At 39.8% G+C, this 26,018-nt stretch overlaps 1 protein-coding gene across 1 annotated transcript; it reads left to right on the top strand.

Annotated features, from left to right (window-relative positions):
- MEIKIN (meiotic kinetochore factor) lies at positions 1 to 25,881 on the top strand. The gene is made up of 15 exons (XM_050962721.1): positions 1 to 34; positions 310 to 494; positions 3,151 to 3,238; positions 3,536 to 3,614; positions 5,873 to 5,933; positions 8,022 to 8,150; positions 11,597 to 11,716; positions 11,969 to 12,008; positions 12,556 to 12,620; positions 14,462 to 14,556; positions 15,717 to 15,899; positions 18,879 to 18,962; positions 20,456 to 20,584; positions 20,950 to 21,106; positions 25,523 to 25,881. The coding sequence occupies exons 2-15, from the start codon at positions 338 to 340 to the stop codon at positions 25,567 to 25,569; spliced, it is 1,434 nt and encodes a 477-aa protein (XP_050818678.1). The 5' UTR covers positions 1 to 34; positions 310 to 337; the 3' UTR covers positions 25,570 to 25,881.
- Positions 25,882 to 26,018: the final 137 nt, after the last annotated feature.

Below are 26,018 nucleotides of genomic sequence, written 5' to 3'. Positions count from 1 at the left end.
AGCTATCTGGGTGGGGGGAGACTGTGCCCTCGGGGTGAGTCTGGGGGATGCCCCTGTCACTGAAGTGGGTTAGGGGGATGGCCTGGGGGGAGGGAAAAGAAGAGGGTATCCCTCCTGGGGTGGGCAAAGGGGGTGGCCTACTGTGGGAGAGGAGGGGTGTCCCTGGGGTGGGCAGCGGGATGGCTTGGGGAGGAGGAGGAGCATTCTCCCACCCCTGGGGCAGGTTTTGAGGATGACCCAAAGCTCCTCCTGACTGTTCTGATTCTCTTGCCTCCTCCCCGCCCCCCCCCCCCCCGTCCCTGCTTGCAGGCACCGCTGGGAGGAGAAAGAAAAAAAGATGGAGTGGTTCAAACTGCGCACCTATACCCGACAGAAACAGAAGAACGTGTACTGCTCCTCCCCCGTACCAGGGGTGGCTGTATCGGTTCCCCAAGGCAGCAGAAAAGGCAGTACCCTCCAGCCCTGCCGACGCCTCTTCCAGTCCCATGCCCAAAGTAGTAACTGTTACTCCATCTTGTCACCTTCTCTGAGTTTCCTTTAACATTCATGGACGTGTTAGAGGTTTAACTACCACTAAAATGTGTGATAGACAAAAATATAGTTTGAGGTTGGGTGGGCTTATTAAGATGGTGAGGGATAGCCCTATTAAGAGATGTTTACGTGCCAGATCCTGGCTTTGGGGAAGGAAAGGGGTTGTCTGTGTACTCACTAGAGGTATTACTTGCTACCTTTCACCCTTCCCACATTAATTAGGGGGCTGTGCCTCTCTCAAGGCCCAATTTGATTTTATGTGCATTTTGGACTTTTTGTTGAAATATAAACAGTTTACTTCCAGAATAAAGAAGGTCTAAACAAAGACAGTGGATGCTCTGAGTCCTGGAACCTTAACATCCCCCTTTATCCTATAATGGATCTCTTGTTCTTCAGGGTGCATTCTATTAGGTAACAGTAAGTGCCAATAGCCAATTTTCCCTCCTGCTTGACAGGTGGGATATCAAGGTATATTTCTCTTTTCTCCGTTCTGGGTCTTGGTTCCACATTGGGTCCAACAGTTTTAGGCTCTGATAGTTTGAGATGTGCAAGGAGTGCTCCAGATATCAGCTGTGTACTACATTCCCTGGCCACCACTGCTCTGTTTGTCCTGTAAGTTTCAGTTCTAACTCTCCTGCTAATAAGAAAAGGGAAAATGTAGGCCTGAATCCTGTCAAAATATAGATGTACATTGAAGTACTGTGCTCACCACAAAAAAAAAAAAATCAGTTAGTTATATGTTGAATAAAAATGGCTCATCCTCATCTTCCCCTAGGACAGTCCAAATGTTGTTAAACTGCTGTTGTAAATTTGTTGTAAATTTAAATTGGGATTTAAAAAGGAAAACCCACTTGCTGGCTATGTGCTCTTGATGTATGTAACATCAAGAGTCAGCAAGCTGTAGAGAGGAAAGGGTGTCTTTGTGAGTCTGAATATTCCAAGCAGCAGGAGGCAGTGCATTCAAGTGTGTGTTTGTGGGAGATTTATCTGACAGGTAGGAAAGCATTGTTAATAAAACTTTGCAGATGGGGAAACTGGGGTTCAGTGACTTGGTTGCAAGGTGGAGGTGGACCTGGGAATAGAACTCAGCAATCTTGATTTGCTGTCTACTTTAATCAATAGTCAGCTCTTCTAGACTGATTTAAAATAGTTGTTTGCTATTCATAGGTGTTTCCCATGGAGGGACATAATTTGTTTTCCTTTGCCAAGATGTGACCCTTCTTGAAACAGGTGACAAACCCTTTAATCACCAAGGAGAGGCACTTCAAAGACTGAATTCATACTAATCCTCAGAAGAGAGCATCTCCTTAGAGACTTGGCAGGTCTGGGAGTTACACCTGGAAGGGTCTAGGGACTTTAAAAATCTGTATGTATAAACATTGACTACAGATAGAACTTAAACTGGAGGTCTTTGTGTGAGTTGCTTAGATGGGGTGAGATCATGATTAATCAAGATCAGCTGTTTCATTTCCCACAAAAGAGCTATCAAGTTTCACTCATTTGAGAAGGAGACACCCTCTTTAAAAGGCAGCTTTTAAAATAACCCTGTGATTGGTTCCTGCCTTGACTCTGTTCTGCTGGTTCCCACTCTAATTTGCAGGAGCTGTTTCCATTGGCTGAGCCACCTTGTATAATAGAGTAGATGCTGATAGCAGTCATGGAGAAGACCTATAGAGAATTAATATGCTTATAAACTGTAAACATCTACAAAAATCCAGAGGGAAGGGGCTTAGTAGGGGGTGATTCTTGGCTCTTAACCCTGTCCAATCCCAAAATCCAGTGAGTCCAGCCAGGGGCTGCTGCAGAGTGCTATGCAGTGGTTGGTCTCCATTCTCCTTCCCCCTTGTGAATAGGAAGAAATGGTCTGAAGCTTCACCTCCATGCCCCCTCTTTAAAATGATGCATTCATTAAGAAATGTCCTTACATGTGTCTGAAAATAACATCTTATCTTACTAATGCTGAAATTATCATGTCTAATTTTTCAGGATTTATGTTGGCTGTTAGCTTTCTGTAATATTGTCATCCCCATATCCCCAAAATCCACAATGTAAAGTGAACTTGGTGATAAAATTGACTTATGTCAAATTGTACTGCAATGTTTGGAATGCAAGCAATGAAGAATGGTGTTGATTTTTATAATTTTTCAGGATCAGGGATGTATGTAATATTATCATTGGTAACCAGTCTGTGTTAAGACTTCTGACTTATGAATTCAGAGTTTATAATGGGTTAGTTGTTAAAATCTAATTGGGCTCAAAGCTTTTGCAAACCCCACAGAAAATGTCACTTCCAAAAATTTTTATTCTGTTTTCCTGTGAAAAGGTCACACACAGATTTGTCAGACTCTGAACAGCCTGCTGTATTTCTTTAAGCCAGATGGTGTGATTTGTCTCATATTAGTGTGTGAGCAAACAAATCACCTGGGAAGAAATAGCAAAGTAGGATCCTCATTCAGACTTTTACCCCAATATTGCAAACATATTAAAGATTGATGACTGTCTCTAAATAAGATTTTTAACTTGTCATTTGTCTTCTATGACCCTGCCCATTATAGGTTAATTTTATAGTTTTGGTAATGGTAGTCTTAGTTCTAAATTTAAATATTCACTTTCCTATAGGTGCAAAGGGAAATCCCAATGTGAAAGCCTTACCAAAAATCAAAGAAAACTCTGAAGTGACCAAAACAAACAGTTCATCTGATCAGAGGTCTGCGGTAATATGCATTCAAAATATACCAATTACAATACTTAACTTTAGAACTGCTTGTGCTAAATTCATAATTGTCTGATAAATGTTGGAGATATGCCGACCAAATTCTGATAGCAGTTATCTACTGAGCTACTTGACCACCATCTAAAAGGCTGGTTTTTTTTTTTTTTAAGGACTTCCCTGGAATGAGCTCAAATTTAACTTTTAAATTTAAAAATTGTAAAATAAGCTAAATTTCAGTGTGTGTAATGCAAGTGCAAGCTTAGTTTTGCTGTGTTCTTTTTCCAAACATAGTGATCAATTAAATGATGAGAAAATTACAGGTGTGGAAGAAAATGAAGACATCAGGGAAAAAAGCACTATGCCGTTGAGGGTATGAACATTTTCTACTCCACCACTCTTTACTAAATCTTAATTTTTATTGGCTGGTGCTATTTGGTGGAGGGTAAGATGGGGGCGGGGGGAGTACTTGTCTGCTGTTGGCTTAATTCTCCCCTTCTCTACACAAGCATCACTCACAGCAAAGTCATTTCAAGTCACATGCATTTGTTTAGGGCTGAACTGGCTTTATGGTGTTTTTTTTTTTTGCACTGTGGATTTAGGGTGACCAGACAGCGAGTGTGAAAAATTGAGACAGGAGGTGGAGGGTAATAGGAGCCAAATTTAAAAAAAATAAAAAACACCCCAAAATTGGGACGTCTGGTCACCCGATGTGGGTTGGCAGAACAAAAACTGGTGTATAACTGGTAAACATGCAGAAATACTAACTAGCTGCTATCTGATCTCGGGCAAGTCATGTCATGATTCTTCCTCAGTTTCTCCATCTGCAAAACTGGGATAATACTTATCTCAAAGCACTTCACAAAGGTGTTAACAAATCAGAAGTACTACATAATAGCTAAATAATGTCATTACAGCAAACAAACACTTTCTGCAAAATCCTTTTTAGTTCAAACACATCCTATAAACTAAGTCCCATCACTTCTGACTGTAAAATGATTATCCTCAAATGTTACTGTAAAATTTACATGTGGGTGTTCCTTATTTACCCTCCGTCAATTACTTCGATACCTAGGTCCTGATCGTGCAAACATTCAGCTTTATGAATGTGAGTAGTCCCCTTGAGTTCTATAAGACTACATAGTGCATAAAGGTACTTGTGTGTGTTTTACAGCATTGACATCATATTTGTGCAGATCAGTTTTTACTTGAAGCAGAAGTCAACTAGGTGTATAAAAAGCAACAAAGAGTCCTGTGGCACTGTCATAAACAGATAGCTAAGGGTTAATGTCTCTTTCACCTGAAGCACCTGACCAGAGGACCAGTCAGGAAACTGGATTTTTTCAACTTTGGGTGGAGGGAATTTTGTGTCTGAGTCTTTGTTTTCTGTCTGCCTGCTTTCTCTGAGCTTTGGAGAAGTAGTTTCTACTTTCCAGTCTTCTGTTTCTAAGTGTAAGGACAAAGATCAGATAGTAAGTTATATGGTTTCTTTTCTTTGGTATTTGCATGAATATAAGTGCTGGAGTGCTTTGATTTGTATTCTTTTTGAATAAGGCTGTTTATTCAATATTCTTTTAAGCAATTGACCCTGTATTTCGTCACCTTAATACAGAGAGACCATTTGTATGTATTTTTCTTTCTTTTTATATAAAGCTTTCTTTTAAGACCTGTTGGAGTTTTTCTTTACTTCAGGGAAATTGAGTCTGTACTCACCAGGGAATTGGTGGGAGGAAGAAATCAGGGGAGATCTGTGTGTGTTGGATTTGTTAGCCTGATTTTGCATTCCCTCTGGGTGAAGAGGAAAGTGTTTTTTGTTTCCAGGACTGGGAACGGAGAGGGGGAGTCACTCTGTTTGGATTCACAGAGCTTGTGTCTGTGTATCTCTCCAGGAGCACCTGGAGGGGGAAGGGAAAAAGGATTATTTCCCTTTGTTGTGAGACTCAAGGGATTTGGGTCTTGGGGTCCCAGGGAAGGTTTTTCAGGGGGACCAGAGTGCCCCAAAACACTCTAATTTTTTGGGTGGTGGCAGCAGGTACCAGGTCCAAGCTGGTAACTAAGCTTGGAGGTTTTCATGCTAACCCCCATATTTTGGACGCTAAGGTCCAAATCTGGGACTAAGGTTATGATAGGCACCTTGTAGACTAACAGATGTATTGGAGCATAAGCTTTCGTGAGTGAATACCGACTTTGTCAGACACGTCTATAAGGTGCCACTGGGCTCTTTGTTGCTTTTTACAGATCCAGACTAACATGGCTACCCCTCTGATACTAGAAAGTGTGTGTTTTGTTTGTTCTCTTGCTTCATATATTTGCACTAGCCTTGCACTTCTTGCTTATGTAGAAACTTCCTTGATTGCAGAAGGCCTTCAATGGAAGCTATAGCCAAACAAAAAATTAGGATAAGATGGCAATTTTGCTAATGATGCATGAAAAACAGTAGGATACAACTATATTGGCTATTTGGGGCTGGCAGGTTTAATTGTCAGTAAACTGAAGTGACAAATTTATTGCAAGAAAATCATTCTCAAAGCTTTTCTTTTGAATCCTTGATAACATAAGAACAAATCTGATTACATCTCTTGCTCTACATTTGTTACTATTTTCATCTGCATCTTCCCTTGTTCATTTTAGGAATCTCTGCACATCAACTCTGAAAGTAAAGAGAGTTTGAGAAACAGTGAGACTACTTCAGGTGAGTACATTTTAGGCTATTAATATATACAATACATACAACTTTAAAAATTGGAATTAAAGGACAGTTCTATAAATATTGGTATTACAGTACACCTTAGATTTGACTTGTGCATTATTCCTGTACTAGTTCAAACTGCCCTACGTTCATTTAATCGCACTGTTAAACAATAGAATACCAATTGAAATGTATTAAATATTTTGGATGTTTTTCTACAGTTTCAAATATATTGACTTCAGTTATAATACAACACTTTTATCATTTACACAGAATACAAGAAATAGTATTTTTCAGTTCACCTCATACAAGTACTATAATGCAATCTCTTTATCCTGAAAGTGCAACTTACAAATGTAGATTTTTTTTTTTTGTTCTGTAACTGCACTCAGAAACAAAACTATGTAAAACTTCAGAGCCTACAAGTCCACTCAGGCCTACTTCTTATTCAACCAATTGCTAAGACAAACAAGTTTGTTTACAGGTGATAATGCTGCCTGCTTTTTGTTTACAACATCACCTGAAAGTTGGACAAGTTTAGCATAAGTAGTTAACATTTCTATCTGTTTGCTCTTGTATTTAGCTGTGAGGGGCTTGAGAACCTTTCCCAGACGTGACAAAGAGCTCTGTATGACCTGAAAGCCTGTCTTTCACCAACAGAAGGTGGCCCAGTAAAAGATATTACCCTCACCTACCTTGTCTCTTGAATATCCAGAGTCTGACATAGCTACGACACTGCATATTACATTTAGACAGTACATACTGTTTGAATCCAGGTTGGGTTTCTACTTCTGTTGATTCCAACACGTGTTTTGTCAACTTTTGTTACAAAGTACTTCTGAGTGTCTAATGTATTTTACTTTCATTTATGAACAGGACTCTCCTTACAAAATCATCGACACTTCTCAGAAAAGCCCTCTTTCTCTGTATTCTTAACTTTCCAGGAGCATATAGGAATGTAGTCCTGAAAGTTGTGGTTTGGCATTTAATGATAGTTATCACCTGGCCTTTTAAGATTGGCTGTAATTATCTGAGGTTTAGGTGGAAGAGGTCCACCTTCATCTATTTTGTCTAATTTTTTCCCTAATCTTTCCAGTTACAGTCTTCAGTTCAGTTATACCTCTGGTGTAGTCAATTGTCCCAGACAACAATATGATGGGAGACAAACCTAAAGTGATAGAATTCTAACCCTTTAACTTGAATAATGCCTTTCGGTGAGTCTCTAAGTGTACTGAAGAAGGCCAACTGAATCTAACAGGATGATCTAAGCAAGTAGCCACTATGCTGTACACAGAGGCTGTGCTAGCCCATTGGGGACCCTATGCAGGAATATTTTTGATCGTCCCCCCCCCATACTTAATAGGGGGCTTTCTTCAGCTGCCTGGGGCCCTAAAAGTAATTGTTTAGTCTGCTTATGCCTAGCGCCAGCTCTGGCTGTACCCAAAGGAATGGAATCTCTTGTGTAACTAGCTTACTTCTGGGAGTTAATTTATATAGAAAGGTTTTTAGGTGGATAATTGATAACATGTTTAAGCTCTGTGCCAGTCTCCAAAATATGTCACTGGGAGGATTACCTAGCTACTCTAATAGATTGGTGTCCTTTGTCTAGAAGAACAGTTTTGAGTGAAGGCCTGTTAATCAAAGCTATCCCTATTCTATTGAAAAGTGCCATGGGATATTCATATTCTACCTAGACTTCCATTAGACCCCTGCCAGAAGGGATCTACTGTAGATTTAGTATCTCATTTAAAGGACAGAATATATGACTACACAGGGATCTCTGCTGCAGCGTGAGCTTGTATAAGAGTCCCCTTTAAGCTGACTAACCTACAGGCTTTTTCTCTGGTGGAATCTTGCATGAAAAGAGTTTGAGACACCTACTTCCTTTAAATAATGAAGATTGTTTCTAGGCTTACAACATAAGCCAGGTTTCAGTTTGTACTTTTTTGTGTTAAAATGATTTTTTTTAATTTTTTTTTTAAACTACCCATAATAATTGAAGATATTTAGCTCATTGCAGGATCAGAACTTGTTCCCTTACCTGATGGTACATTGACAATATTTCAACCATTTTTTCCTCTTAAATTGCAGGAATGACTCTGCCTACAGGTGTCTCTACCTTTCTACTGCACTGTTTGGACATGGATTCCAGTACAGAGTCTACTGATAGCATGAATAGTTGCCCATCCCCTGAAATATTCAGAGATGAAGACAGTTTAGGTAAAACTAATTTTCAAATTGTATTTTCAGCCTGATGTAGAAAGATATGAGTGTAGAAAGATACAAATATTCATATATAATAGTATAATTAATTATACCTATGTATCTTTCACTCATTGGGTCAGATCTCTGGATTGAGCCAGGCTGTGCTCATTGCAGGATCTACAGGGGCTTGATCCTCCAATCTAGAGGTTGACTGGCCATATGCATAATTTGAAGTAGTTTTAAAGGCTGGCAGAAATGGTTCGTTGCGGGCTTTAGTAATAGCTGGAGATAGCTGAGCACAGCATGCTCTGGCCACATCATGAAATCATAGAGTTTGCAATTCTAAGGAAAGGTAGAAGGGAGGACAGCAAACTAGAGACAATGGATTTCAGGAAGGCGGATTTCAGTAAGCTCAGAAAGCTGATAGGTGAGGTCCCATGGGAATCAAGACTGAGGGGAAAAACAACTGAGGAGAGTTGGCAGTTTTTCAAAGGGACGCTATTAAGGGCCCAAAAGCAAGCTATTCCGATGGCTAGGAAAGATAGAAAATGTGGCAAAAGACCACCTTGGCTTAACCACGAGATCTTGCATGACCTACAAAATAAAAAGGAATCATATAAAAAATGGAAACTAGGTCAGATTACAAAGAATGAATATAGGCAAACAACACAGGAATGCAGGGGCAAGATTAAAAAGGCAAAGGCACAAAATGAGCTCAAACTAGCTATGGGAATAAAGGGAAACAAGAAGACTTTTTTCCAATACATTAGAAGCAAGAGGAAGACCAAGGACAGGGTAGGCCCATTGCTCAGTGAGGAGGGAGAAACAGTAACAGGAAACTTGGAAATGGCAGAGATGCTTAATGACTTCTTTGTTTCGGTCTTCACTGAGAAGTCTGAAGGAATGTCTAACATAGTGAATGCTTATGGGAAGGGGGTAGGTTTAGAAGATAAAATTAAAAAAAGAGCAAGTTAAAAATCACTTAGAAAAGTTAGATGCCTGCAAGTCACCAGGGCCTGATGAAATGCATCCTAGAATACTCAAGGAGTTAATAGAGGAGGTATCTGAGCCTCTAGCTATTATCTTTGGAAAGTCATGGGAGACGGGAGAGATTCCAGAAGACTGGAAAAGGGCAAATATAGTGCCCATCTATAAAAAGGGAAATAAAAAGCCAGGAAACTACAGACCAGTTAGTTTAACTTCTGTGCCGGGGAAGATAATGGAGCAAGTAATTAAAGAAATCATCTGCAAACACTTGGAAGGTGGTAAGGTGATAGGGAATAGCCAGCATGGATTTGCAAAGAACAAATCGTGTCAAACCAATCTGATAGCTTTCTTTGATATGATAACGAGTCTTGTGGATAAGGGAGAAGCGGTGGATATGGTATACCTAGACTTTAGTAAGGCATTTGATACAGTCTCGCATGATATCCTTATCGATAAACTAGGCAAATACAATTTATATGGGGCTACTGTAAGGTGGGTGCATAACTGGCTGGATAACCATACTCAGAGTAGTTATTAACGGCTCCCAATCCTGCTGGAAAGGTATAACAAGTGGGGTTCCGCAAGGGTCTGTTTTGAGACCGGCTCTGTTCAATATCTTCATCAACGACTTAGATGTTGGCATAGAAAGTACGCTTATTAAGTTTGCAGACGATAGCAAACTGAGAGGGATTGCAACTGCTTTGGAGGACAGGGTCAAAATTCAAAATGATCTGGACAAATTGGAGAAATGGTCTGAGGTAAACAGGATGAAGTTCAATAAAGACAAATGCAAAGTGCTCCACTTAGGAAGGAGCAATCAGTTTCACACATACAGAATGGGAAGAGACTGTCTAGGAAGGAGTATGGCAGAAAGAGATCTAGGGGCCATAGTGGACCACAAGCTAAATATGAGTCAACAGTGTGATTGATACTGTTGCAAAAAAAAGCAAACGTGATTCTGGGATGCATTAACAGGTGTGTTGTAAACAAGACACAAGAAGTCATTCTTCCGCTCTACTCTGTGCTGGTTAGGCCTCAACTGGAGTATTGTGTCCAGTTCTGGGCACCACATATCAAGAAAGATGTGGAGAAATTGGAGAGGGTCCAGAGAAGAGCAACAAGAATGATTAAAGGTCTTGAGAACATGACCTATGAAGGAAGGCTGAAAGAATAGGGTTTATTTAGTTTGGAAAAGAGAAGCCTGAGAGGGGACATGATAGCAGTTTTCAGGTATCTAAAAGGGTGTCATCAGGAGGAGGGAGAAAACTTGTTCACCTTAGCCTCTAATGATAGAACAAGAAGCAATGGGCTTAAACGGCAGCAAGGGAGATTTAAGTTGGACGTTAGGAAAAAGTTCCTAACTGTCAGGGTAGTTAAACACTGGAATAAATTGCCCAGGGAGGTTGTAGAATCTCCATCTCTGGAGATATTTAAAAGTAGGTTAGATAAATATCTATCGGGGATGGTCTAGACAGTATTTGGTCCTGCCATGAGGGCAGGGGACTGGACTCGATGACCTCTCGAGGTCCCTTCCAGTCCTAGAGTCTATGAATCCCCATCCACTCCCGAAATGTGTCTGGGATAGGGTGGCCTGAGCAATGCACAGCAATTAGAATAGGGTCAAGGATCTAGTCCAGTGACTTAATCAGATTTCTTTTAAAGTTCATAGAACTTAATTGGGGACTAAAACAGGTAAAGTTAGAATTTTTAAAAAAGCAAAAGGAAAGATATTTTGAACTTGTATACAATAGAAAAACATATGCAACAAAACTTTACTTTTCTATTATATGTGCTCCTATAAAGATGTCCACTCTGACAAGTGTCAGCATAGGATAGCAAAATAAAGACACTGAACATTTAAACATGGAGCACAATGTAAATGCTGAAAGATCCCCTTAGTTCTGGTGCATCCCATTCCCTATATCAGAGACGCTGCATGTTGCCTTGAAAAACAAAAAAATCTGTTAGACTATTAATCATATTTGGTATCCACTATCTAGTTAAAGACTCGTTCTGCCTTCCCAAAGACTATAGCTTTAAATGGTCAAAAGTCTGATCTTTGTTTTGTGGGCACGAATCCATTTTGTTCAAGTGGTATTGGCCAGAATAAGCCTACAGATTGTGCCTTTTGATAGTCCAGGCCTAATGTTTTAAATGCTTTGAGATCCTGGGCTAAACATTTGCAGTGTACACTGACCTACTGTATTGCATCAGAGATTTCAGCTGTTCTTATATTAAAAAAAAAAAACCAAGAAGGAAATTATGGGTTTTTGCTTCTGCAAAATATGTAGGGAAGAGATTGGCTGCAACAGCTGGCAGAGGACCTCTCACAATGCTCTCTATCTACGTGAGTGCATGTCACCCTAAATGAGGGACTTATCTTACAAACATCACAGGTCTACATTATAGGCTAAATTTGGTAACAGAATTAACTACAGAATGAAAGGCAACTTTCAACTATCTTCTGTGTTCAGACAGAAATAATTCCAATCCTGAGGAGTTTCTCAAATATAAGAATTCTACTCTCCTGGACACCAGCAAAGCAGTGACCATAGATAAGATGCCACAGCTTTCAAATCTTTCAGAGATATTAGGTAACTCCTTTTTGTATTAAATTATTTCAAATGCTTATTTCACTTAATTTAAAACTAGATAGAGTTCACTCTAGAAAGACCCTGTAAGTCTTTCCTTTAGTTAATTCATTGGAAAGGCCCTTCTGCACTGTAGTGAGTAGCACCTCAAGTTAATGTTCATGTTTATAATACACTTGATATAAATATTAATATGCAGTAGGATACCCTCTGCCTTTCATAGCTATCTTAAATTTAAACTGTTTTGTCTTTTAGAGCCCCTATCAGAGGGTCATCAAGACCAAAACATTGGGAGGTAATCTGTAAAGCAGAGAATTTGAGTTAATTTTTAATAATAAACCTACAAAACACACATGTATCCTTATTTTGTCCTGTATATGCAAATTAATGTCCTGATCTGCAAATACTTGTGTCCCTGCTTGATTTCACTCAGAGCAGCCCCAATGGCTTAAGTGGGACTGATTAAGACAAATGTCTACTAAAACAAGCTACCTTCTTGGATTTTAATTGGCTCCACTACACACTACTTACATTTTTCTTTGGTCTTCAGGATACATTTCACTATATAGTATTTGATTTCAGTGACTTTTTCTTTCTTTGGTTTTTAAATTATAAAATCCCTTCATAGTTTTAACCTACTTGATTTGATAAACTAAATATTTCACTTATTTGATAAGCTGTTTTGTTTGAAAAATTACATGAGAAAAATGTAATTGAACTCCTAAGCTTTTTTGATGAAAATGAAGAGGAAAGTTTAGAGTTATCTGTATGATTAGTTTTCTATAAATATTTTGCTGTCTAAGTTTTAAGATACTAATAACAGAATTTTAATTTATTGTCAGAGAGTCACCATCAAAATGCAATAAAGATTCTTCTGACTTGATGAGTGTTTCAACAGTTGTAGCAGGTAAAATTTGGCCTAAAATAGTTATACTACTTACAAATTAGTTGTCTATTAGATTTTTCTTTTATTCCTCTTTAAACTTATTTGGACTCTGCTACCAGTTATGCTGATTCCCAAAGAATTCTGTCTTACTAGATCCTCTCTAACCTAGTGACAGCCTAGCCCTCTACCTTGCAGAAAACTAGTAAGGAACATGGCTATTCAAGACAGCAAGTCTTGGTAGTACAGTTAATTGGATAACTGCTTACTTTAGTTTGCCACCTAATATTCTCTGCCAGTGACTTCAGTGTGGTTTGAGAGGTCTCAGCACGCAGGAAGGATTATTTTAGGGAATGTCTGAGTGTCTGGAAGGAAAGGGCTTATAAGAGCTAATATTGGTGGGAAAGGGGGTTTGACTTCTTGGTTTTATTGGCAGAGGGTGGGTGAGAAGCAGTTCCTTGCTTTTATTTTTGACTGTATTTAACTTCTGGCAGAGAAGTAGCACTGAGGTTAAATGTTTTTTTTTTTTAATCTAAAATAACTATATAGTTCTTAAATTTCAGAAAAGAAGCTAAGCTGGTCTATTAACAGTAAAATTTTGTTTTTAATAGACACAATAGACTGTAAGATTAGAAGGGACCATAATGATCACCTAGTCTGACAGTCTGCACATTGCAGACCACAGAAGCTCACCCACCCGCTCCTGTAATAAACCCATAATCTCTGGTTGAGTTACTAAAGTCCTCAATCCTGATTTAAAGACTTTAAATAATAGAGAATCCACCACGTACACTACTTTAAATTTGCAAGTGACCAGTGCCCCATGCTGCAGAGGAAGGTGACCCCGCACCTGGGTCTCTGCCAATCTGACCCAGGAGAAAATTCTTCCTGACCCCAAATATGGCAGTCAGTTAGACCCTGAGCATGTGGACAAGACCCCCAGCCAGACACCTGGGAAAGAATTCTCTGTAGTAACTCAGAGCCCTCCCCATCTGATGTCCCATCACTGGCCATTGATGATATTTGCTGCTAGCAAATCTCTTGCTATCTATAAGCAAAACCATAGAAACTTCCATTATATTTCATATGAAACTTACAGCCCAGGTCTCCTTATTAGAACCAGGCTTGTGCCTGACCCATTATCTCTCACAAGGCCTGAGCTTTGCTATGAGCAGGAGCGGGAAGGGAACCAAACCCATTCCGTAAAGAAAACTAGATTTCATCCAGAACATGCAGTCAACTGTTAAGGAAACCAAACCCCCTCTGTATACCAATTAATCACAAACAGTGTCCAATGAAAAAGGCAATTTCTTTCCTTTCCCCATGAATAAAAAGTTTTAAAGTTTAATTTAGTCAGGTACAAGACTGCTAATTCTTATATTTTGTGAGTCTTGTTTTTTTTATTTTGTTTGTGGTATTTGAAGGTGATATTATCATCATGAGTGGCTCCTGATAGCTCAAATTCTGAATGAATTCCAACTAATTTTACAGTTTTGGCCACAGTCCAAAAAACTGCTTAATTTTTTCTGGTTAATTGGGGTGGAAAATAGTAGCACAGGCAGACCTCATCAGAAGCTGCTTCCTGACTTATACAGTGTTTGCTCCCTGCTCTGTGGTTTGTGTGCAGAGCTGGGCAGCAGCAGAGGGAGCAGTAGGGAGACAGGCGAGCGGGAAAAGCATTCTAAACTTCTCCCACCAAACACTGAATTAGGAATAGAGCAAAATCAGGGAGCAAGAGAAGCAAACTCTGCATATGGATTTTGTGGCATGATCCCTGATTCTCTCTTTCAAGGGATAATTTACAATGTAGGGATGGAGAGCATCTATGCACCTTTTCTCCAATAAAAACCTTATTTTCATCACAGGAAAACAAGTGTGTAAATTTCTGCCTACTATGGAAAAAACTCCAGATATAAAAATCAGTACATTCTCTTCATTACCTACAAGACCAAAGAGACAGGTGAGGGGTTTAATTATTAATATACCTTGTTGTAATTTGAGCACCCAGATATCACTAGGAAAACTAAAAAAGGGGTAATATCTTGACAGAGGCAGTGTTTCCTAAATGTTTTTGAAGGCACTTAGTTTAGCGGGTCTTTGGTAATAAGTGTAGAGAACCTGGGGGATAGTTGTATCTTTTAGGTGTTCTAGCTTGCTAACTGTTACATGGGTGCAAAGAGTTAATTCAGTCCTGGGTGATTTTTGCACAACTGCAAGACTTCAAAGACAATGGCTTTAGACAACCCTGATTACTAGTGCTTAACTGACTATACAGGTGTAAAAACCTTTTGTTGTTCTTTGTCTCTTGCACTACCATCTCTATCTTGGGACAGAGTGAGGGCTTTTCAGGCAAGAAACCTTAAAGAAAGTGGACACTGTTAAAAGCCTCAGCCTTGAGAGGCAGAGACAGTTTGCAGAAAGACTGTAAGCTGGCTTCCAGAGGAAGGGGGGAGCAGGTAGGGATAAGTAGGCCTACCCAAATTTGAGGGAAATCTTAAGCTTAGGTAAGGCAATAAGGCATGTGGATATCTTGTTTTAACCCCTTTCGCTATGACTGCTGTTATCCTATGGATAAATAATGCTTGGCTTTGAAGAAACTGTTCCGTGTCACTGCATCTATCTACTGTTCACAGCTCCCAAAGGGAAGTCTATAGCAGGGTCCAAGCCCAGTTGGACCTGCTGAGAAAACATGGTTGGTAAATATGGGAGTTGTAACCAGATGACTCAACCTAAAGTTCATGGGATTCCACTCTGAGAGTAGTGTAGGCACTGGGCCTGCCACTCGAAAGGGGTGTCCATGGAGAGACTGAGTGAGGGGTCACTCTGGAACCATGGCAATAAGTAATACTAGATTTGTGTGCATTATGAGGCAGGGAGTGTGTGCGTGCAGTGTCAGTGCAACAGAAGCCAGAGCCCTGATTGGGTGGCTAGGTGCTACTGCATACGTTGATCAGTTTAACTGTGCCTAATAACTCACTAGACCTAAGAGTGTGGTGTAAGGCAATGATCTAACTCTTAAGAATCAATGTATTATTGTGCTATCCTTTTGTCTGGCACTTCAGAGGCTGATAATAGGGGTTCATTTTATAATACGAAGTATAATTGTTCATCTCATTATAGCTTGATAACCAAATTGCTAATCCTAAAAACATGAAGTGCCGAAAAAAAGTAAAATTCAGCAGCCTGTTAAAGAGTGTGACATCTTCATGCCATCAGCTTGTATCTCCTGCGGAACGTATTTCAACTGAATCATATGAATTGGCAGCAGAAGTGCTGTCATCCAAACAACCAGCCATTGAGATGGTAAGCATTTCTACTCTGCTGTTTACCCATGGAGGCTTAAAATGAGAAGAGCTCCCACAGATAAGTGAGAATTCCACTGGGCAATGATGGAAGCTGTGACGGTCGATACAAAGCTGCCATCTCAAAATGACAAGTACTATCCGGCAACTGGAGTATATATTCACTTTGAAACAGTGAAAGTTAGGCTTACGTTTACAGAGACGATAGTCCATTTTCAGCCTTATACACCCAGAACTCTCACTGAAGCATAAGACACTGAGTGCACAAGGCATGCTGGATCAGGCCCTATATTGCTGAAAATGAATCTGGTTAGAGCAGGTTATACTCATTGGTCTTGTGTATACTAAACCTCTAGTTGGTTAACATCTCCATTCTTTCTTTACCAGTGGACGGAGAGCTAGTGGCATCTTCACTAGCTGCTCTGAGTAGTGTTAGGAGTATGTAGTAAAGATGCCAGCAGCTGGTCTATACTAGTGCTTTGATCATTGGTAGTACAACAGTTAGGAATTTTAACCAAAAGCTTGGTCTAGACCAGTGGTGGTCAACCTTCGGCCCACGGGCCGCATGCAGCCCATCAGGGTAATCCACTGGCAGGCCACGAGACCATTTGTTACATTGACCGTCCGCAGGCATGGCCTCTGCAGCTCCCAGTGGCTGCGGTTTGCCATTCCTGGCCAATGGAAGCTGCGGGAAGACCTGTTGTATAACCTCGAGGATTTTGTGTCTGGTGCTGTAGTAGAAATTAGGGTAGAATTCAAGGGGAGCAGAGTTAGGCCAGTGCTGTGATGCTTTGGAATAAATCAAATCTACTGCATGCAACATGTCTGTCTCAGACACTATAAGTAAGGCTAAGATTATGTCATGAAGTCCGTGACTTCCAGTGACCTCTGTGACATTGGGGGGTCTGCAACTGACCAGCCTCCGTGAGCGGCCGGGGACCCTCCCGCAGTGGTGGGCCCTCCTGCAGCTGGCCAGCTGCCACCAATGCCAGCAACCCCTGAGCTGCCAAGCTACCGCTGCTGGTGGGATCACCACCGCTGGCAGCCAGGGCCCCACCACAGCTTCCAGTTGTCAGCAGCGGCAGCAGACGGACCCCAGAGCTGCTCAGCGGCCACAGGCTCCCTGCAGCTCTCAGACACTGGAGCTGCTTGGGGGCAGGGAACCTGCCACAGTTCCCCAGCCTCCATTGCTAGCAGCCCCCCCGCTGACTTCCAGCCCTGCAGAGCATCCCTCAGCTCCAGTCCCAAAGGGCAGTAAGGGGACCCCTCTCAGCCACTGGGCAATGGAGTTCCTGCAGCTCCCAGCTGCTGGAGGGGCGGGGGAGCAGGGTGCTGGACCCTCCTCCCTTCCCATTTTGTCATGGATGTTTTTAGTAAAAGTCAGGGATAGGTCATGGCTTCTGTGACCCTTTTTTTTGTTTTTTGCCCGTGACCTGTCCCTGACTTTTACTAAAAATATCCCTGACAAAATCGTAACCTTAGCTGTAAGACAATGCAAATGAAACTTCCCGGGGAGTGAACACTGCTCTTCCCGCTTCATGAAGACATCTGTAGCATATAAAGCCCTGCAAAGAGTTTGAGAAACTTGGAAAAATTTAGCCTGAGGAGAGGCAGCAAAAATAGTTGGTCACTCAGATTTTTACCTTTTTCTTAACTTTTTTGAAAATAAATAGGCAAAAAATGTGCATAAATTCATTTAAGTGTAAGACTGGAAGGAACCTCACTATGTCATCTAATACAGTTCTCTGCACTCAAGGCAGGACTAAGTAATAATTAGACCATTCCTGACAGCTGTTTGTCTAACCTATTCTTAAACATCTCCAGTGATGGAGATTCCACAACCTCGTTAGGCAATTTGTTCCAGGGCTTAACTATCCTGACTTTTAAAAAGTTTTTCCTAAAGTCTAACCTAAACCTCCCTTGCTGCAATTTAGGCCCATTGCTTCTTATCCTGTCCTATCAGAGATTATGGAGAACAATTTTTCACCCTCCTTCTTGTTTACGTACTTAAAACTGTTATGTCCCCCTCCCTAAATCTTCTCTTCACCATGTGAAATAAACCCATTTTTTTTCAAACTTTCCTCAGTTCCCACTTTCAGTGTTAGATGTCTGATCACTACTAACCTTTTTGGTGAAAACTGAAACAAAAAAGTTGTTAGCATACTTCATACTGAGTTTGATTCACAAAACAAAGTGGCGGGGGGAAGGGAGAGACCCTAAGAATGACTTAACATCAGCCTTGGGCCTCCAAATGCTGTTTTTTGGATCACTTTGTATGTTGTATGCTTCTTCTTTCTTGTTCAGTATGTTTAGGCTTTTCCAACTATTAAATTCCAAAACAGCTCAGAATCGGGCTTTATGCCTCACTCAAAACTGAAAGCCTGAATAATACATGTTCAGAGGACTTTTCACCCCCCGCAATAAGTGGCTGCAGAATTCATATGAAGTGGAATTCATATGGCTGCCGAAAATCAAAATAAGTCACAAGTCTGGATTTTTTAAAATGATTAGATTCTCTCAAGGGCAAATACATGAAACTAAATTAATTCTGAAAGTTGTGGGTGGATATGAAGTGGAATGCTTTGGAGACAAAACTAGTTAATGTCATTGACAACTAGTACCTTCTGTCTTGTTTCCTAATTCAGAATGATTTGGAGAATCCAGGAAAGAGAGAACTCTTATCAGACCACTAGACAAGGAAGAAGTGTTTAATCTATCCATTGACAGTGGGATTGAGGAGTAAACTCTCGTCCCTTTATGCTGCAGTAAACTGATTCCATGTGTTCATTTAAAGAATACAAGAACAAAAGTAACATAAATGTAGGATGAACTGTAACTTGTCTTTACCTTTTAGATCAGTTTCTTAGAATTTTCATAGAATCCCAGAATGTGCCATTTTGTATAGGACCCCAAATTACTAATGAAGGAAATTGCCAAGAGTATTTTTGATGTTTACATGCTCTATTGTATTTCTAAACAGGAAATTAATTCTAAAGTATTGATCACAGAAAAAAATAGACAATTGCTAACAAGCACAGCATACTTTCAGCCAGAAGAATTAGAGGTGAGATGAATATACAAAACACTAGTGGGTACTATCTTTCTTTTTTAATATGGTAAAACAGTTGAAAGCATTAAAGTTGATGGATAATCTTTTTTTAATGAATTAGGACTATTTAGGAATGAATTAGATGTACAAGTTGTATGCCTCACTTATGCATGCAATTACCTGATTTGTGACACATTGTTACAAACAATTGTGAGCAAATCCAGTCAACTGGATGTTTCTTAGAATAGCTACTTGTTATAATTGAATGTTTTGATTTTTTAAAAGGATTTTGTATAGTTAAATGAACACCTTACAGCTTTACTTGCACCAACATGTTTCAAAAATGTTTGTTGAAAACAAATGCTATCCATATTTAAATTGCATTTTAAAAACCTTTAATTCCTTAGATCAGTGTTTCCCAAACTTGGGACGCCGCTTGTGTAGGGAAAGCCTCTGGTGGGCTGGTTTGTTTACCTGCCGCGTCCACAGGTCCAGCCGATCGCGGCTCCCAGTGGCCGCGGTTTGCTGCTCCAGGCCAATGGGAGCCGCTGGAACCGGCGGTCAGTACGTCCCTCGGCCCGTGACGCTTCCAGCAGCTTCTGTTGGCCTGCAGCGGTGAACCGTGGCCAGTGGGAGCCACGATCGGCTGGACCTGCAGATGTGGCAGGTAAACAAACCGGCCTGGCCCACCAGTGGCTTTCCCTACACAAGTTGCATCCCAGTTTTGGAAACACTGCCTTAGATTAATGCATTAGTTTTTATCTTTGTGCAGATCACATGAGATGAATTGAGACATAACAAACTGCACAGTTTTAGAGAGATGTTCCTTCAGTAGGAAGACTCCATAATATGAAACCAAATTATTCAGAAGGAAGATGTACTGGTACTGGCTCTCTCAGTATTATGTGTTGATATAATAATGCATCAAGCTTTTTCTGCTGAACATGCTTTAAAAACTCAAATTTATTAACTCTAACAAGCCATGTGAGAGACGTATTAATGTTGTTCCCATTTTACACATGAGGATACTAAATCAGAGCATAAAGATATGTTTACGCTGCACCTGGGAGGGAGATTCCCAGCCCAGATACAGACTCATGCTAGCTCAAGAGGATGTTGTGGCACTAGCTGAGGCTTGGGCTCAGACCCAGGGGATTGGGTGGATTTGAGCTCAGAAGGTTAGCCTGAGCTTCTGCCAATGCCACAACATCCACACTGTTGTTTTTACTGCACTACTGTGAGCCCCTCTATTGCAAGTCTGTCTGCCTGAGCTGGGAGACTCCTTTCCCAGCTGCAGTGTAGACATATCCTAAATAATTTGCCCAAGGCCACAATGACTCTTCAGTGATTTGGGAGTTGGAGATTCCTAATCCTATTCTCTCAGCACAGCCATCTCTCACTTAAGAGCTAGCCTATTTGAATTCAGTTTTGTTTATTACCTTACCAGTAAATCAGCTGAATTTTAAGTACATATTACTGATATTGCTTATATTTTGGTTGAGGTGTAGTTTAACTTGTCACCAGTGCACAAGGCCTCTTTTGGTGAAGACTTATTCCTAAATTCAACGGGTCCATATGTAAACTCAGAAGAAATTGCTCCTGCATCTTTGAGTTCAGAAGAAAAAACTATTTATCAGGTTGTAACATATATATATTTTTTAATTTTTAGCCCTGGCCTAATAGTTGCATGATAGAATGTGTTAGAGTATTACAATATTACACAGTTGGACTAGAACTTAATGATAGAAATACTTAAATGCTTGACTTTAAGTGTCTTGAATTTTTTGAGAACTGTTTCTATAGTATTTCATTAAAGGTACAAGAGTAATCTTAGTTTAATATTCTGTAGTAATATCCCTTGATATCTGTAATCACTAATGGCTCTATTCCTCCCTCTTCGTACAAACTCATGCCTTCTTTAAGGGAAGTTTTTGATATCAGTAGATAAGATCACTTGTCAATAGCTGTTATATAATTGGAGTTGCTTCACTCTTCTTTTCAGTCTCTGCATAAGAAAGAAACACAAAACAAGAAATCAGACACAAAAAACAAAGAAATCTGCTCTATTATTAAAACTTCTCCAGGGCTTAGGGTCTCCATGGTTCACCGAACTCCAGCAAACAGAAACACACTGCATCCCCCTGAAGGAATACCTGAAGGTAATGGAATGTAGAAAATACTTGCTTGAGTGTGGGAGTTGTCGTTTTCTTTAAAAAAAACCGAACACCTCCCTACACATCTGAGAGATGGAAAAATTATAATAAAGTGGTGCAACAGTGAAGCAGTGACATTCTCCATAAGATTCGTTTGGGAAGCTCCATAAAATGACAGAGCTTTCCTCTTCGAAACGCCTTTCACACCTGTGGTGAAATCACTGTGCATTATAGATGCACAAGGACGGGAGAGGGTTCAAGAAATTTCCTCAGACTCTAACTAGACCCAGCCCTCCATGCAAGAGCCACAGAAAGTTGCAGTTTCTGCATTTGCTTGTCCACAGAGATTACGTGTCCTAATGGATACTTTTCACCCCAAAACGGACAGGAAGGAGGCATTAAAATTAGACCTACACAACTTATCAAGGTATTGGTCCTCTACCACACCTTTGTTCTTCCAATGATAAGCCTCACTTACCCACTTTCTGATGCTTCAAGTACCTCTGTGCTTTGGGCCCATGCTGCCCTATGGTTGGGAATACTCCAGCCTTGGTTACGCTGATGCTTTGCAGCGCTGCAACTTTCTCGCTCAGGGGTATGAAAAAACACCCTCCTGAGTGCAGCAAGTTACAGCACTGCAAAGCGCCAGTGTAAACTGCCCCAGCGCTGGGAGTGCGGCTCCCAGTGCTGCAAGCTAATCCCCACGCGGAGGTGGAGTACGTGCAGCGCTGGGAGAGCTCTCTCCCAGTGCTTCCATTGCGACCACACTCGCACTTCAAAGTGCTGCCCTTGGAGCGCTCCCACATCAGCGCTGTATGGCAGCAAGTGTAGCCAAACCCTCCATGTCAATATTTATGAAGCCGCCACCATATCTTTTCTAAATCCTTCCTTAAAACCCACATTTGCCATGATGCTTACAAATCATATTCTGGCATTGGTTAGGCTAGTGGCCACTAGCCTTTTAGTTTTCTGCTAAAATCTGCCCATTTTGTTGCATCCATCCCATTTGTCATCTTGTATCTTGTTGAATACACATACCATAAACTCTCTAGTGTAGGAACAGTTGTCTGTAGTCTGTATGGTTCTTAGGCCCTGATCCTAGATTGGGGTTCCAAGGTGCTACCTTTAATTCAAAGAGTAATATCTCTTACAGGCATGTTGTTCTGAAAATTTAAATCGGGTACTTCAGCTGCTTAATTTAATAATCTATTCAACGCCCTATCTCTCAATGTTTTGACACAAAAAAATACCATGAGCATGAACTTTAGAGAATTGTGAAGATATTTATGTAGCAGAATGAGTATTTGGAAGCACTCAGTTTTGTATGGTTTATCTTCTAAGGTGTGATAAGCTCATTGGGACTCCACACATGTTCATTTTACCTTCTTTAGAAATTACAATGAAAGTTCTTTTAAAAATATATTTGAGTTTAAGTAACTAAGTCATAACTTATCTGTACCTAATTATAATATTTGTGTTTGCATTTTATCTTACAGCCAGAAGGGACCATTAGATAATCTAATCTGATTTCCTGTATATCACAATAAGTTGTATTTCACTCAGTATATTGAGCTCTAACTTGTTTGAATAAATCAGATCTTCCAGAAAGGCATCCAGTCTTGATTTTGAAGACTTTTAAGAGATGGAGCATTCACCACTTCCCTTGATAGTTTATTCCAATGGTTAATTGCCCTCCCTGTTAAATATTTGTGCCTTATTTCTCATTCGAATTTGTCTGGCTTCAGCTTTCAGCCACTGGTTCTTGTTTTGCCTTTTCCCTGCTAGATTAGTGCTCTTAAGTAACTGGTATTTTCTCACCATGAAGGTACTTATACACTGTAATCAAGTCACCTCTCAGTATTCTTTCTGATAGGATGGATAATTTCCCCCTCTACGGCATTTTTTCCAGTCTGCAAACAATTTTTGTGGCTCCCCTTCCCTATTTTTCAACATCCTGTTTAATACATGAACATCAGAACTGGATGTAGTATTGGTCTCACTAATACTGTAAACTTTTCATCTGCAGGTTTCTTGGCATGTCACTGGATGGCATGTCTCTACTTAGCTACTAAGTTTAAAGTCATTCCTCTAGTTTTAAGAATGTTACTTCTTTCAAGCACTTTTTCAGAAAAATTAATTACAGCTACTTGGCCATTTGGACTATCGCATTATTTAGCTTCAACCCAGAGACGAGACACTAGCACAAAATGGCTCATGGAAGTTTTTTTTAATGCAAAAGATTATATTGTTTATATTTTACCACATTACAAGAATACATAGATCATCTCTAGAACATAGGCTAAGTGCTTTTAAAATGTGTCAAAATTATCAATAGCTGCTCCTCTGTACAGATATAGGAGTATAGTGACAAGGGAGTGTTCTTATGCACAATGGCATTAGGAAAATGCAGAACCTATTCCAAAATAACTGGTAGTAAGTAACTAAAATAAACATTGGTTCAGAAATAATGGGACACTTGTAAAAGATAATGTGATCCAATTCTAAATCAAGATGTACGAGTATTTATAAAGCGTTACAAACTGCTTAGTCATATGAGCAGTAGGGGAATTCTGAGCTGCTTTGCTGTTCTAGTTTTTTGAGCTTTCTCATAGCAGAAGTGTTTGCAAGATGGTACGCTGGGTTTGCATGTAGCCTTTACCTTGAAATCTGACATCAAATTCTGATCAGGTCACAAGTAGGCTTGTGAAATCATCTAAAAAATATCCACCATCCATTATAAACTCATTTGACAGACACTTCCTTGGGGGAAGGTGGTAGAAATTAATAATTCTTGGCTTTCTTACAAGTGGACTTGATCCTGCAATGGACTGAGCACTCTAGCCCTAGCCCAGCAAAGATGTGCTTACTGTCAAGCATAAGAATATTCCCATTGAAGTTAAGGCATTAAGCATATGCTTAAAATTAGCCATTTGTGACTAATTGCACTGATTTCAATGGAAATAGGCTTATGTTTAAAATTTAAGCATGTGCCTAAATTTTCCTGGATTGCCGTCAGTGTGTTCAGTATCTTGTAGAATTGAGCCTCATATGTATATTTCTCATAATACCCTACTTTCCATGTACCTATTACGTTTTTTCATATTGTAGCTCTGGCATGTTGTAGCTCTATTGAAATGTTTCAAATTATAAACACAGCATTGGAAAATTCATCTTTTTTTTTTTTTTTTGAGAAAGTACTGTGCTGTATATAAGACTTGGAGAACTGAATGTTTAAACCTAGGTTCTCAAAAGTACTGAGCACTTAACAGCTCCTATTAACTTAAAAGCTTTAGGGACTGATATTTATGTAATTGTTACATTTAATGCATTAAGTGAAACTAATATTTACTAAAAACTCATGCTATTTAATCTGTCAAATTTCTAATGGCTGTACAAAAATGTTTAAATGCTATTTGTTTTTGTTCCTCTTTCTGCATACACTTTCCACTTCCCCTCTCTATATACTGTCTACTTCCACTTCATCTATTTCTCTGATCCTCCTTCACCCGCTTTAAATTTCACTTATGGAGGATCTGATCATAGTTCTGTAGAGTAGATGTCAATTCGTTTGGGGTATTCTGTTTACAAATGGCTCCAGGTTCAGTCCTCTGGTAAGTATGTAAAAGGCAAACTTAAGTATTAAACTCAAAATGTTAGCTTGCTGTAAGCATGTCTTTTCAGGCATTTGTCTTGTTAAGCTATCAGAAACATGGATACACCTAAAGAATTCCTAGAACCATATCCTGAAATTCATTTCCATGTAACTGTCACGCACATACATTTCTGCATGTACTGGCGATCGCTGAGAAATACTTATTGCATGTAAACAGTAGCCACTTACTAATAAGAGCAGATCGGGACAGTACTTCTGATCTGTAACTTTTAGGGAAAATGTCTGTAGAAATAGATGCACAAATTTTAAATACTGTTATCCTGAGGGTCACCAGATGGCGCAGTTGCATATAGTCTTACAAGGTCTCATTATTAGTGAGAAAGAACGGTATTCTCTGAAGAAATACTTTTTGACATTTCTTTTTAGAGGAGTTGTGGCAAGAGATAAGAGTTTTGCTCTGTTCCTTAATCTAACTAGTCAGCTCTTGAAACAGTTGCTTCCTGGGAAGCTGTTTTGGCTGAGATTTTTAGAAAAGGGAATTGTCTTCATGCTATTTGTGACCACCTCTGTCAAGGGCTGGGGTATATAATGTAAAATAAACAAGCTGTATTAAGGATATACCCAAACTTTGCATTGCCAATTTCTCCTCTAACAGGAAGCTGACCTGTAAGGCCCTGATACCACTCAGCAGAGGGCTCGCTATACATACCAGTTATGCCACAGACTAACTAAAGGGTTTATTGGACTGATATATTTTAGAGAGAGAGCATTTACACACAACTTATTTTTACCCTTACATTATTTTTCAGATGTTATTACTAGTACCAAAAACTGGGTCTACAGTGACCATGGATGAGCTCTTTGGTTTTCTTCAGGAGTCAAATGAAAGAATTAAAGGTCCCACTGTAAGGGGCAGAAGTATATGATCACGATATAAAAGAAGTGTAACTTGCATTGCATAGTGTAGTCCATTATCTATAGATGTCAGTTGTTGAGGCATCATTTGAAATAGTGTGTTCATGCATGCCTTGCAGGGAGTTCTTAATGATTTGTTGAAAAAAAATTGTACAAATAAGTAATATTTTTGACTCGGGCAGTGTTCTCCAGGTGCACCATATATTCAATTAATTGAAAAAATTGATTAAATTGTATTAAATAGAAACATTTGGATTGATATGCCAACTTGCTAATATTTATAAAGAAAATTATGAAAACTTTAAAACTGGTGCTCAAGTCCTGATTATTTTTTGTAGTTAAGAATAATGTTCGTGAAAGCGAGAAACTTAGTGTTCATGTGATCCAAGT

Source organism: Gopherus flavomarginatus, chromosome 7 (genome assembly GCF_025201925.1).
Source record: "Gopherus flavomarginatus isolate rGopFla2 chromosome 7, rGopFla2.mat.asm, whole genome shotgun sequence".
In the NCBI taxonomy this organism is placed as follows: Eukaryota; Metazoa; Chordata; order Testudines; family Testudinidae; genus Gopherus; species Gopherus flavomarginatus.
Note: the sequence above shows the minus strand (reverse complement) of the source record. Positions and strands in the feature narration are given on the sequence as shown.

Excerpts from the sequence above, each read along its gene's own strand:
- MEIKIN (XM_050962721.1), top strand. The coding sequence starts at position 338 with ATGGAGTGGTTCAAACTGCGCACCTATACCCGACAGAAACAGAAGAAC. Across the intron at positions 3,615-5,872 it reads AAAGCACTATGCCGTTGAGG|GAATCTCTGCACATCAACTC; the intron begins GTATGAACATTT and ends TGTTCATTTTAG. Across the intron at positions 20,585-20,949 it reads AAGAAAAAACTATTTATCAG|TCTCTGCATAAGAAAGAAAC; the intron begins GTTGTAACATAT and ends TCTTCTTTTCAG.